Source organism: Lithobates pipiens, unplaced genomic scaffold, assembly GCF_037356315.1.
Source record: "Lithobates pipiens isolate NorthernLeopardFrog02 unplaced genomic scaffold, aLitPip1_a1.2 Scaffold_8, whole genome shotgun sequence".
NCBI classification, from domain to species: Eukaryota; Metazoa; Chordata; class Amphibia; order Anura; family Ranidae; genus Lithobates; species Lithobates pipiens.
In genome coordinates, this window is record NW_027507903.1 from 556,431,905 (window position 1) to 556,446,003 (window position 14,099).

The 14,099-nt window shown below is 44.9% G+C and overlaps 1 protein-coding gene across 6 annotated transcripts in view; it reads right to left on the reverse strand.

Moving 5' to 3' along the window:
• TACC1 (transforming acidic coiled-coil containing protein 1) overlaps positions 1 to 14,099 on the reverse strand; it is a 215,365-nt gene that overhangs the window by 83,960 nt on the left and 117,306 nt on the right. For all 6 annotated transcript variants that reach the window (XM_077469970.1, XM_077469968.1, XM_077469966.1 and 3 more), the window contains exon 3: positions 9,261 to 10,113. In XM_077469970.1, coding sequence (XP_077326096.1) covers positions 9,261 to 10,113 — 853 coding nt within the window. The remainder of the gene's footprint in view (positions 1 to 9,260; positions 10,114 to 14,099) is intronic.

Genomic DNA, 14,099 nt, shown 5'->3' on the forward strand with positions numbered 1-14,099 from the left:
TTTTTTGGTAGGCATTAAAAAGGTGTAGAAGGCAAGCAGTGGAAATGGTAAGCTTAAAAACTTCCCCCCCATGTATGAAGTGCAAGAGTAATTTTTTAAGTGCAATTTTTAAGGCCATCTTAAATCTGAGTAAACCTGGTATTCTAAAGCAAATACACTATATGGCAAACATTCATGGATACCTGACCAGAACACCTACTATATGACATTAGCCAATAGTGTGCGAACGCCCCTGCAGATTATGGAGTTTAGGAGTTTCCAGTGATGACCACTGTTAATTTTACAGCATACAAAAGTAATTTCAGGCAACTGTGCGTGCCCAACTGCTGTGGTTCCAGCATGTCCATGCCCTTGTGTACAAAGCTGGATCCATAAAGAAATGGTTTGATGAGTTGGTGTGGGGAGGAACTGAAGTGGCTTGTATAGAGCCCTAGCCTCAACCCTACTGAATACCTGAGGTGCGTTGGTCCTCCTATCCAACATTAGTACCCGACCTCACAAATGCTATTTTGACTGAAAAGGCAGACAATCCAACAAAGACTCCAAATCGTTGTGCACAGACTTTCCAGAAGAGTGGAGACTGTTAGGCTTCATGAACATGGGACGTTGTTTAACCTCTCCTGAACGACTTAACTTGACAGCTACAAAAACCGGCATCTAAAAACGTCCGTTTAGTCGCATTTACGTCTAGAAACATTTTTTTTTATTTTTTTTTAATAGTTGAAAAATGTCTATAAACAAAAACGCTGCTAAAATGTCAGTTACCGCGTTTACAGACTGTTACAGGCATTTGAACATCCATCTGAACCCTTTTTTTGCGTTCCAAAACTCAACTGCCTAGAAACTACAACAAACTACCCTCTGTACTGATAAGATATCACAGTGGTGAGTTCAGGGGCAGCTGAAAAAAATGCCAAACTGCTCTTAAACATCTGTTTACCAGCAGCAGCAGCATACATGAGGCCTTATAACCACAAAGGCTTTATAGGTGTCATGGTCAGGTGTCTACAAATATTTGGCTAGAAAGTGTATATAAAGAGCAAAGAAAGAACTGCCTCCAAGGTTCTAAAGATTTTATTGCATTTTAGAAGGGGGTGTTAAGCTTAATTTCCCATACTAATAAAAGTACCACACTCTTCATAAAGCTCCACCTTTTATAGATGCATGTTACCATGGCAGCAGAAAGGAGTATAGGTTGTGGAAGAATAACGTATTACTTAAGTTGGCCATAGACAGTTCGAATCTCAGCTGGTTCAACAGGAAACAGGCGAGATTCAAACCATGTATGGGCATTGCTGAATGTACCCAAGTTGATCAATCAACTTGGTTGGGTACAGACGGCCTGCCAGATTTTATTTGCAATTCTTGCAAGTGAGCCATAGCAATAATCACAGTCTGCTCCCAGTGGAAGGGCTAGAACTATCAGGTTAGTAAAACTTTGGAAAAGGTTCTGCTGACGATTCTGATTACGGCAGACCATTCGATCGTGTGTGGGCTGCAGCGGACTTTTGATTTGCAAAAATCCGTCAGACTTTAGAAATGGAACATGTTTCAAATTTTTCCACCGGAACTCCGCCGGACCCAGTTCCTACTGAGAAATCCGCTCGTGTGTATGCTAGTCCGACGGACAAAAACCGACGCGAGGGCAGCTATTGGCTACTGGCTATGAGCTTCCTTATTCTAGTCCGGTCGTACGTCATCATGTTCGAATCCGTCGGACTTTGGTGTGATTGTGTGTGGCCAAGTCCGTTCATTCGGAAAGTCCGTCAGAACTCAGCCGAAAGTCCGTCGGACCTAGTCCCTCGAAAAGTCCGGGCGTGTGTACGCGGCATTAGTAATCCTGTGTCTACAGACTCTCAGCCGTGTATCTGAAGTGTGACATCAAAGGCACTGTTACCTGTAACTGCTAGTTTCAGGAGATCTGGAATGAGATTTGGTGCTGCTCACTGTTCTACTTGCTGGAGACTCTGACCTGAAGAAGCAAAGCCCTGCCTCTACCAAGATGGCTGTCTCCACTCAGACACAATGCAGGCCATGGTATGGTAAATCAGTGATGGAGAAAATATCAGCTGCAGGGAAACCACAGGCGAAATTGGTGACAATTCTTCTGCCTGCCCGATTTGTCCACAGAGTTTAGTTTCTCTTTGGAAGGACATCAGGGCTACAGACACGAATGTCTCCCACAATCTCACCTCTCTGTAACTGTCCTGCCAACATGCATACGCAAGTGGGGCATGACTTATTTGGACTGAAAGCAGTTTAGAAAGTTAGGTGGCCAGGACTCCAACATCACACATGGAGATTTAATGTTGTGTTGTACAAGTAATGAAGAGCAGGTTAAAGGCTTCTAGTAATTTGTTAGGATTGAATTTTAGGAAAGATAAAATGGAATAGGAGATATTTAAAGCACTGGGAGCCATAGAGAGGTTATGGGAATTGCAGTGGGCACAAGGAAAAGATGCATGCACAACTAAAACAGTTGGTTTAAAAGCATACAAGCAGCGTTAGAAGTCAATATACATAAATAACAAAACTAGCATTAGTTAAGGAGACCCTGTCACCAACTAAAAACAAAAAACAAGCTCCTTGCAGTGTTTTTTTATAGATTATTTTTTTTTTGCTTTGAAAATGTTAGAATATTTGACCACTCCAGGAGAGTCAATTCCCTAGCTTCTTGCATGTCATAGCCCTCTCTTCTTTTGTAAGTATCTAATAATCTCTGGGCTGATCGAGCTCCTTTGCCCCTCACCTCCCTAGCTCTGTCTGTGGGTCTGCTGACATCATATCCAAGATAGTCACACCCAGCAGTAGGGATGAGCCGAACACCCCCCCGGTTCGGTTCGCACCAGAACTTTCGAACGGACCCCAAATTCGTACGAACTTTAGAACCCCATTGAAGTCTATGGGACTCGAACGTTCGAAATTAAAAGTGCTAATTTTAACGGCTAATATGCAAGATACTTTCCTAAAAAGGGTTTGGGGACCTGGCTCCTGCCCCAGGGGACATGGGTCAATGCCTAAAATGTTTTTAAAAATGGCCGTTTTGGCGGGAGCACTGATTTTAATGACGATTAAAGTGAAAAAAAAAAAAAGTGAAATATTCCTTTAAATATGGTGCCTGGGGGGTGTCTGTAGTATGCCTGTGAAGTGCCACGTGTTTCCCGTGTTTAGAACAGTCCCTGCACAAAATGACATTAAACGGAAATAACATCATTTAAAACTGCTTGCGGTTTTAATGTTATATCTGGTTCCTGCAATATGGTTGAAAATCATTGAGAAAAATGGCATGGGTAACCCTCCCTGCCCATTAGCAGCCCCTTTGGGTCTTGTACGCATATTAAGAGAAACCCCGTACCCATATTAAAAAAAAGGAAATGCGTGTGGCCCCCAGGCCCTATATACTCAGAACAGCAGTATACAGTGACTGTGTAGGTTTGTTGTGTTAAGTTGAATCTGTTTGTAATTTTCAACTGGTACATTTTTAAAGTGTAGCTCCAGTCAAAAAAACAATTTTTAAGCTTTTTGGAAAACATAGGGAAGGGTTATCACCCCTGTATAATTTGTTTTGTCGTACATCTTTTTTCATCTCACTTGCTGTTGTCTCCTTCCGTTTGAAAGTAGGAGATGTTTGTTAGTTGGATGTTTGAAAGTAGGGGCCTGCCCTATATGCTCTGCAGAAATGGTGGAACAAGGTGTTGGTTTTGCCACAACATTGTAAGCCCTGAAAGTGACTCTTGGTGGGCGCTGGAGCGCCCTGCTGTGAACGATTATATCAAGAATTGTAATTACATGCCATTGTTGAACAGTGGTAGAAAAATTGGCCTTTGGTGGTTGTGGTGCTGGTGACACAACACTATAAGTCCTCACAGTTACTCTGGGTGGGCACAGGAACGGGCCCACCTGTGAAATATTATATCAAGAATTGTAATTACATGTCCCTGTTAAACAGGGGCAGAAAAATTGGGCTACTGGTGCTGGTGCCACCACACTGCAACCTATCCCATATACACTAGTTTTATTGCAGGAATTAGCCCTGCTGCAAAGCATTGCATCAAAAATTGTAATTAAACGCCCCTGTTAAACAGGGGCAGAAAAATTGGGCTGATGGCATCACCCAGAACCAGAAATGTTCTTCCAACATATCAGTGGAGGAGGAAGAGGATAGACAATCAACATAAAAGGACAGTCACTCAGCATCAGCATAGGCAGTCTTGAAGGGATGTGATATTTCAAAAAAAATTATTCGGTTACATCAGCTTCAGGTGCTTGGTAGCTGTGGGTGATCCAAGACTGATTCATCTTGATGAAGGTCAGTCGATCAACTGATTCGGTGGACAGGCGCACCCTGTGATCGGTAACAAAGCCACCAGCAGCACTGAAAGTGCGTTCCGAAAGAACGCTGGATGCAGGACAGGCCAGTAGCTCAATTGCATACTGTGCAAGCTCTGGCCAGTGATCCATCCTCAAGACCCAGTAAGCCAGAGGATTTTCGGTGAGAAAGGTGTCCAAGTCTGACCTTGCCCCTAGGTATTCCTGCACCATGTAAATCAGACGCTGGTGATGGTTGCTGGAACCGATCATACCTTGGGGCTGCGGACTAAAAAATTGTCTGAAAGCATCAGTCAGACGGCCACCTTCTCCACCGCTCCTTCTGACCGATGCCTCAGCAACACATTGTCCAGGACCAGGAGTTTGTAACCTCCCAGTCTCTGGAAACGCGTTGCACAGACCTTTCTGCAAAGCCTCCCGGAGATGTCTCATCCTCTGCTCCCTCTGCGATGGCAAGATAAGGTCGGCAACCTTACCCTTGTACCGTGGATCAAGGAGAGTGGCCAGCCAGTAATGGTCCCTCTCCTTGATCCGAAGAATACAAGGATCCTTCCGCAGGCTTTGCAGGATCAGGGAGGCCATGCAGCGTAGGTTAGCTGAGGCATTCGGTCTGGAGTCCTCTGGGTCACTAAGGGCAACATGATCCGCAGCTACCTCCTCCCAGCCACGTACAAGTCCACGTGTTTCTTGGGACTGTAAATCATCCCTACAAGACTGCTGCTGCTGAGTGCCAGCCTCCACCTCCATGCTGACACAATCATCCTCCTCCTCCTCCTCCTCCTCCTCCTCATCCTCTTCCTGTGTGATGGGTGGCACAGTAGGAACACTGTCTGGATAAAGGGGGCCTTGAGAGGCAAGGAAGTCCTCCTCTTCCTGCCTCTGTTCTGCCTCAAGTGCCCTGTCCATTATTCCACGCAGCGTATGCTCCAAGAGGTGGACAAGAGGTACAGTGTCACTGATGCATGCACTGTCACTGCTCACCATCCTTGTGGCCTCCTCAAACAGTGACAGGACAGTGCATGCATCCCTGATCATGCCCCACTGGCGTGGTGAGAAAAAACAGAGCTCCCCTGACCCTGTCCTGGTGCCGTAGTCGCACAGGTACTCATTGATGGCCCTCTGCTGCGTGTGCAGCCGCTGCAGCATGGCCAACGTTGAGTTCCACCTGGTGGGCATGTCACATATAAGGCGGTTCTTAGGCAGGTTCAACTCCTTTTGGAGCTCAGCCAGCCGAGCACAGGCATTAAATGATCGGCGGAAATGCACACAGACTTTCCTGGCCTGCTTCAGGACATCCTGTAAGCCGGGGTACCTGCCCAAGAACTGCTGCACCACCAGGTTAAGGACGTGAGCTACACAGGGCACATGGGTCAGTTGTCCCTGTCGGAGGGCAGAGAGGAGGTTGGTGCCATTGTCACAAACCACCATTCCTGGCTTAAGCTGGCGTGGCGTCAACCACCTCTCGGCCTGCCCCTGCAGAGCTGACAAAACATCCGCCCCAGTGTGGCTCCTGTCCCCCAAACAAACCAGTTCAAGCACGGCATGGCTTCGTTTTGACTGCGTATTTGCGTAGCCCCTGGAACGCCTACGGAGCACCGCTGGTTCTGAGGACAGAGCACTGGAAGAGGCCATGGAGGAAGAAGAAGAGGGGGAGGAGGAGAGAGGTGTGTCACAACCAATAGTAGCATTTTGGAGGCGTGGTGGCGGAACAACCTCCAACACTACTGCACCTTGTCCTGCATCCTTCCCAGCTGCCAGAAGAGTGACCCAATGGGCTGTGAAAGACAGGCAACGTCCCTGTCCATGCCTGCTGGACCATGAGTCAGCGGTAATATGCACCTTACCGCTGACCGCCCTGTCCAGCGAGGCAAGGACATTGCCTTCCACATGCCGGTAGAGAGCCGGAATCGCCTTCCGTGAGAAAAAGTGGCGTTTGGGGACCTGCCACTGAGGAACCGCACATTGTACAAACTCACGGAAGGGGGCCGAGTCTACCAACTGAAAAGGCAGCAGTTGAAGTGCTAGCAATTTAGCCAAGCTAGCATTCAACCGCTGGGCATGTGGATGGCTGGGAGTGAACTTCTTTCGCCGGTCCAGCAGCTGGGGCAGGGACATTTGCCTGCTATAATCGGACGTGGGTGTACTGCTAGCAGAGTGCCCGGAAGCACTTGGCTGTGACACACCTAATTCTACACCTTCATTCCTCTCAGAGCAGGTTTCAGAGAGGACTGAAGGTCTAGTGGGGTTGGAGATGCCAGCTGATGAGGAGCAAGGAGAGGTCCGCTTTGTTCTTTCGTGTGGGTCTTTGAGGTACGCTTGCCAACGTTGCAGGTCAACATATGCCTGGTCAAGCATGTGGTGCCCAAGCGGCTGATGTTTTGGCCACGCGAGATACGCTTGAGACATATGTTGCAAATAGCAGCGGTGCGATCTGATGCACTCGTCTCAAAAAAGGCTCACACCAAAGAACTTTTAGAATAACGCGCAGAGGCAGCGCCCTGCAAAGGCGGATCTCTGCGGTGTGATTCAGTTGGTGTGCTGCCCCTAAGCTGGCCCCCGGAGGGCATCCTGCCTCGTTGGACATGTGCCTCCTCCTCCTCCTCTCTCCTACCAGGCACCCACGTGGAGTCAGTGCCCTCATCATCCCCTCCCTCTTCATCGCTGTAGCAAACCTGGCAATATGCTGCAGCTTGTGGAACATGACTGCCAGATTGCTGTCCTTCTTGAGTATCCCCTCTCTCTGCATTCACGCTACTGCCTTCCTCTAGCTGAGTGTCATCATCAGAGCCTACAAAACACTGGGCATCCTCCTGGAGCATGTACCCAACACTGTGCTCAAAGAGTTCAGGAGACTCCTCAGGAGGACGTGGTGGGTCTAGGGAAGGAGTCACTGATGAGGACATTGAGAGGAGGGAAGACGATGCGTTGGCAGCTGCTTTGCTAGTACCCCGAGACTGGGTGAGAGAGGATGAGGAGGATGAAGAGGGCTTGGTCATCCACTCTACCAAGTCGTTGGCATGTTGCGGTTCAACATGTCCAGCTGCCGAAAAGAAGGACAAGCGTGTCCCATGGCCACGTGCTGATGACAATGCACCGCGTCCACGACCAGCACTGTTGTCTCTAGACACAGAGCCTGCTTGCCCTCTTATCGGCTCGCGCCTGTCTGCCTCTCCTTGCTGGCCTTCCAGACATGGTAATGGCCTGAAGGGAGTTGGGTAAAACAGCAGTTGGGTAGTGTATATTCTGCTGGAGGCACACAACACCCACTAACTCCTGCAGATGCCTTTATTATAGAACACCAGAGATAAAGGGGTATACTGTAATGGAGTCACACAACACCCACTAAGCCCTGCAGATGGCTCTATTAGAGAACAGCAATAAAGGGTAGATACAGGTGTATATTGTGCTGGAGGCACAAAACACCCACTAACTCCTGCAGATGCCTTTATTATAGAACACCAGAGATAAAGGGGTACATACAGATGTATACTGTGCTGTGCTGGAGGCACACACAACTTCCAATAACTCCTGCAGATGGCAAGTGGGCTCAAATAGAGAACAGCTATGTAGGTGGATATAGCGGTGTGTACTGGGTACAGAGCACGCAGACAGCATGCACTATCTCCTAACACTACTGACTGCAAGCTCTATTATAAAAGATAGATCACTAGCTATATAGGTGAGGTGAATATAGCGGTGTATACTGCGGTCAGGGCACGCAGACAACAACCACTACAGAAGAGCAAAATCGAAAATCGGCCGATAACGATCGGTGTATACTGTGTTGAAGGTACACAGAACACCCACTAACTGCTTCAGACGCCAACACACTACACAAGGCCGCCGCGCTGGCGGTCTTATATAGTGTGGGGCATGTACTACACAGCCTGAGCTATGATTGGCCACAGGCATCCTGCCTGTGGCCAATCATGGCTCTCCTCGCTGCTGGTGCTGCGATTGGCCAAGCATGCGGGGTCACAGTGCATGCTTGGCCAATCATGAGCCAGCAATGCACTGCGATGACGCAGTGCATTGTGGGCCGTGAGCGCCATGCGAATTTGGCGCGAATGGCCCATAATGTTCGGAATTCGCCGAATGGGCAAACAGCCGATGTTCGAGTCGAACGTATGTTCGACTCGAACACGAAGCTCATCCCTACCCAGCAGCAGTCTCAGGGCTTTTGGATGTCTACGCAAGGGAGGTTTTTACATTAAAAAAGTTAAATGCACATATAAATTATGGGGAAATTTTTGGTAAAATTAATGGTCTGGCGACAGGGTATCTTTAAGAAAATTTAGGATGTACACAGAGAATCCTGAAAATTATAAAATGAGATTGGATCAACATGCACAACATATTTTGAAAAGCCAATAAGCTATAGATTAGTTGGCTGCATTATGGTGCTTAGATATGATTGGATCAGATAATTTGGTTGATGGTTATTATAAGCATTGCTCATAATGGATAAGGGATTGAGCATTGTGCTGTGTCCATAATCTGTTTAATATGCACGTTAAAAAGGTTACTGAAAAGAAGATGGAAACACAAATGTCATTTAGCAGGTTGCCATACTAGTCATTAGACTTATCAGTAAATTTGCACAAGGACAAAATGGCCTATGTTTTTTTTCAGTCTTCAGGTCTGCTTTTTCTGATGCACGGAAATCCAAATGCACATACCCCTAAATAATTCATACTTCCAGGTCAGATATTTGTGCCAGACTGAAGTGTGTGCCAGCAATCTGACCTCAGCAGACTGCAACATTCAAGGAAAGCAAAAAAAGTGTGTATTATGTTATGGATGCACCTACCATGCAGCATCATGGATCTCAAGCACATTTTGATAATTTTTTCCCCTTCTTGGATAAAACAAACAAAAAAAATAAATAAAAAAACAAAACAAAACAAAACAAAACAAAAAAAGGGACTTACGTTATTAGTCGGGATCTACCCAACTTTGGCGAACTTCTGGGACTTCCCGATCCTCTCCTTGGTCTAGTTTCTTGGGCAAGATCTGTTTCTGAACCAGAGAGGGTCTTACATAGCTTAGGATGATCCAAAGGGCCATCACTTAGATCTTTGAATCCACAAGGTGCTTTTGTAACAGTAGGAGATGAAGACAAGGCAGAGTTTCCTCCAAAAGGGTTGAAGTTGGGGTCTTCCCACTGGTTAGGATCAAAATTATAGGATGATTTGGGGATGGCAAGGTCATCCAAATCTGCATTCATCTCTAGGTTCTCCTCCTGACCAGCTTTTTTTGTCCTGTTGGAGCTATCCTTTTGTATCCTGGATGGAAGTTTGCTCACAGGTTTCCGGACTCTCTTTGGAGAACCTTTCTTGATATTGTCATTCGTTTCCATTACAGAGTCCTGTTTGTTAAAATCTCTTTCAGAAGTATCCACTGATGTCGCATTGTCTGTCTGAAGGCCATTGTTGTTGAGAAAATCTTTACCAACGTCTGTCAAGCTTTCTTTGTCTATTACCTTCTGCTGAGCTTCCGTGTCATTGCCTTGGTCATCTTGTGCCAGAAAAACATTATCTACAGATGAATCTTCTGTAGGCCGGGCCCCAATATTGTCAACAGGGGACTCTTTAACATCTCCTACCGAACTCCTGGTAACAGAATCCACAGTGCAAACCTCAGACACAGTTAGACCCTTGTCTATAGCCAAGTCACTGTTTGTCTTCTTACCAAAGTTTGTTTCCAAGGCGCAATCAGTTAATAGGTTGTTATTATCATTTAAAGTTAAATCTGATAAGAGTTCTGTGACAACTTTATCCGTTTCTGGGGGGGAAAAAAAACAAAAAACTAATTACTAATTTGTCTCATAACAAGTAATAAAGCTCTAACAAGCAAACCTGGTAGGCAAATACAACTAACTAGACATTTTAAGGTTTCCTGTAGGCTCAAAGAAGTGCTCCACACAAAGTGTACTGTAGTATGCCAGTGATTGGTGGCCATGGTGAAAGGCGTATGTTGTCTTAGAAAATATGGAGATTGTCATTGAGGAAGTACTGTATGAGATGAATATTGATTTTTTGAAATTATCGACTCCTCTATATAAAATACACCATGCCACCATTACAAATAAGCCTCATTAATCGGTATCGTATAAAACATTTGATAGTTTTGCATTCTTCCAGCACTGGCTTAGTTTGTGGCTTTCTGCATTTGATTGTATAACTCAGAATCTGAATGTCTGAACAGAGAGCAGATTACTATATAAAAATAGTCAACAGTTGTCAGGTTTAGGTTCCTCTCTGATTAAGGCCCAAATGGGAGAGTATCGCAAGTCAGGTACCCTTGCCAAAACATACACTAGCATTGTTGGCATTTAGCATACACGGGCCAGTCATGTTCCTCCACCCCAAACTCACTCATCCATGTATTTTATGGACCTTGCTTTGTGCACTGGTGATCTGTCATGTTGGAACAGAAAGGGGCCTGACATGAAATTGTCCTAAATGTCTTGGTATGCCGATGTCTTAAAGCCTCACGCACACTGGACGTTTTGGACATTCCCTTCTCTGGAACTAAGGGGCCAAGCCCAACCCCTGAAAAACGACCCCACACCATAATCCCCCCTCCGCCAAATGATTTGGACCAGTACACAAAGCAAGGTCCATAAAGACATGGATGAGCAAGTTTGGGGTGGAGGAACTTTACTGGTCCTGACCTCGACCCGAATGAACACCTTTGGGGTGAATGAGAGCGGAGACTGCATGCCAGGCTCTCTCGTCCAACATCATTGCCTGACTTCACAAATGCGCTTCTGGAAGAATGGTCAAACATTCCCACAGACACACTCCTAAACCCTGTGGACAGCCTTCCCAGAAGAGTTGAAGCTGTTATAGCTGCAAAGGGTGGGACAGCTCAATATTGATCCTACGGACGAAGACTGGAATGCCATTAAAGTGCATGTAAAAGCAGGCATCTCAATACTTTTGACAATATAGTTTATATTATATTTGTAATGTCCCATTCCAAACCTTTTCTATCAAAAATTGGTACTACATTTCAAGGTTTACAGGTCCTCACAAAAACTCTAAATGCAACTGTACAGGGACTGCATGGGTGAGTGTATGCAGCTCCCAAACAATTTTTTTTTAAATCTTTTTTTTTTTAAATAGTTGTTTGTTTGGTCACCAAGGGCTTGATTTTCCTGACTTTGGAAGTTTGGCATTAGAACCTGTGCATGAAACATCCATATTCAATGAGACAGGAGAGTGGAGGGTGGGAAGGGCTTACCCACTGATGTCCAGAAAGTCAAACTTTTAGTAAAAATATAAATCCATGGTCTGATGAGTGCACACAGGAGGGTTTTCTGGCAAGAAGGGCAATATAATGGTACTTCATAGTACATATTCTAATGCCGCATACACACGATCTGAATTTTTGGCAGCAAAAGACCAATGAGAGCTTTTCATCGGAAAACGCGACCCTGTGTATGCTCCATCAGAATTTAGCTGGCTGAATTCCCTCCAGCGAAAATCTGAGAGCATGTTCCCAATTTTTCAGACGGAAAAACCTTCTACTGGAAATTCTAATCGTGTGTATGCAATTCCGACGCGCAAAAACTCACGCATGCTCAGATTCAACTACGAGATGGAAGCTATTGACTACCGAGTATTGAACTTGCTTTTTCTAGTCCCGTTGTATGTCACTGTCTTCTTGACGGTCAGAATTTGGTGTGACTCTGTGTGTGTATGCAAGACAGCATGAGCAAAATCCCGTCGGAATTCTGTCAGGAAAACCATCAGAGCTTTTTTCGACCAAAATGCCGACCATGTGTACGCGGCATTAGGCTAGGTTTTAATTACGGCAATTCAAGTTTTTTAAAAAAAATTATGCATCAGATTTACTGGAAGGTATATCCGACTACCTGCCAACTAAATTTCCTTAGACTAATTCCCACTCTCGTCCTCATACTGAATTGCAGACAGTGTCCATGTATAAAAAGCTACAAAAAGCTGGAGGGCAACAAGAGTATATAATTATATTACAAATACTTAACTTTTATGTTAGGCCAAAAAAGAGCAAATTGCCGCAAGTAAAACCTTAATTACTGCAATTAAAATAAAGCTGCCATTTAATACCTTCAATCTTGAATGCTATCCCTGGTAAGACCATATAAGCCCAGTACTGTGTACAATTCAGGTGCAATCACGTAGTAGCAGAGTCTTCAAAATAGTAATTTTGTAATAAGATCAGCAACATTTGTTTTTTTATTTTTTTCCCTTGAATATTCCCAACTCCAAACATAAAAGTAAAAACGATTAAATTCTACAATACGGATTTTGTTGGGAGGAAATCTGTTGCGACTTCACCACTAATTTTTTATTTTTATTTTTTTTAAGTTAGGGCCAATTCACTCCATGCTAGTCCAGTCAGATGTGTGTTGTATTGTGTATTAACATGCGTGGTGGAAAGTCAACCTATTCCTTTGAATGAACTGTTCATGAAGTACCGGTATTTTCCATAGCAGAACAAATGGCACCTTAGCGCATCAATGTGAATTGAAACACAATAGTGTGAACTGGCTCTTAATGAATAGCAGCACGGGTCACCTCTGACATGTTTGGCACTAAAAAGTGCAGTTTTTTGGTCATTAATCAGCTGTGTTTTTGTGCTCATAAGGTGCGTGCGGTGTAAACGTGCACTGCCTGCAACATACGCTTAGAAAAAATGAGCTCTGCAATATATTATATCGTTTTACAGTGCAGCGCATTATAAAATGGTGTAGAAAAATACTGTCAGCGCACACCAATGCCTTGGTTTAAACCAGTGGTCTCCAAACTGCAGCCCTTTGGTTGCCTTTATCTGGCCCTCAGCACCATTTTGAACGTGGAGTTGATTTGTAAGTTTTAGGGGTGGATGGAATTCCCCCCCCCCATATATCTCTTTTCATAAAATGATATGAATATATATCTTTTTTTTTTTTTTTTTTTTGCAGATGTCCTGTATCTGCTCCTAAAGTGTGTTGAGTGCACGAAATGCGCTGGAGGTAATCTTTGGATACAGTCTATTATTACCATGTGGTCACATGTTGATTTTATACATGCAACTTTGTACCATTTGCAATTATGTATTTCAGTTTGATGCCAAGGAATGTATATCAGCTCATATTAACAATCAACATTTTTATTTCTGTAATGTGCCATGTTCAATTGTGTCATCTACAAATAATAAATATGCCATTTTGCTACATTGTTTCAGCATCTGTATGCCAACTTGCCTCACTCAAAGTCCAAATTCCTTTTTTATCCAGCCCTTGGGGGAACTATTCTTCACTCTGATCTGAGGCACTATTGCTCCCACTAACACCAACAGTGAAGCATAGTTCCTATACTGTAGAGCTTACCCCTGCATGAGCCGCTGTGAATCAGCTACACCTCCACAGACACCAACGATGGGGCACTATTCCTCCCATTAATACCAATGATGAGGCACTATTCCTCCTCCTACTGATCTCAGGCGCTATGTATTTGTTTTACTTCAACTTGCCACCAAACCTAAAATGAAAAGGTTTACTCCCACTCATGCTGGGGCATTTCTTTCTTCCACTGGCTAGAGTCTTGCGCCCCCCCCCCCCCAAGTCTAAAGGACACTGAAGTGGCCCTTTGTTTGGAACATTTGGAGACCCCTGATTTAAAACTGAAGCCAGAGGGCATAAGGCCAATTAAAATGCATGGTTCTGGTGTTAGGACCCCATCCCAACGGATATGAAAAAGGCCTTAAAGCTGAACTCTGAGAATGACAAAATCTGCCCT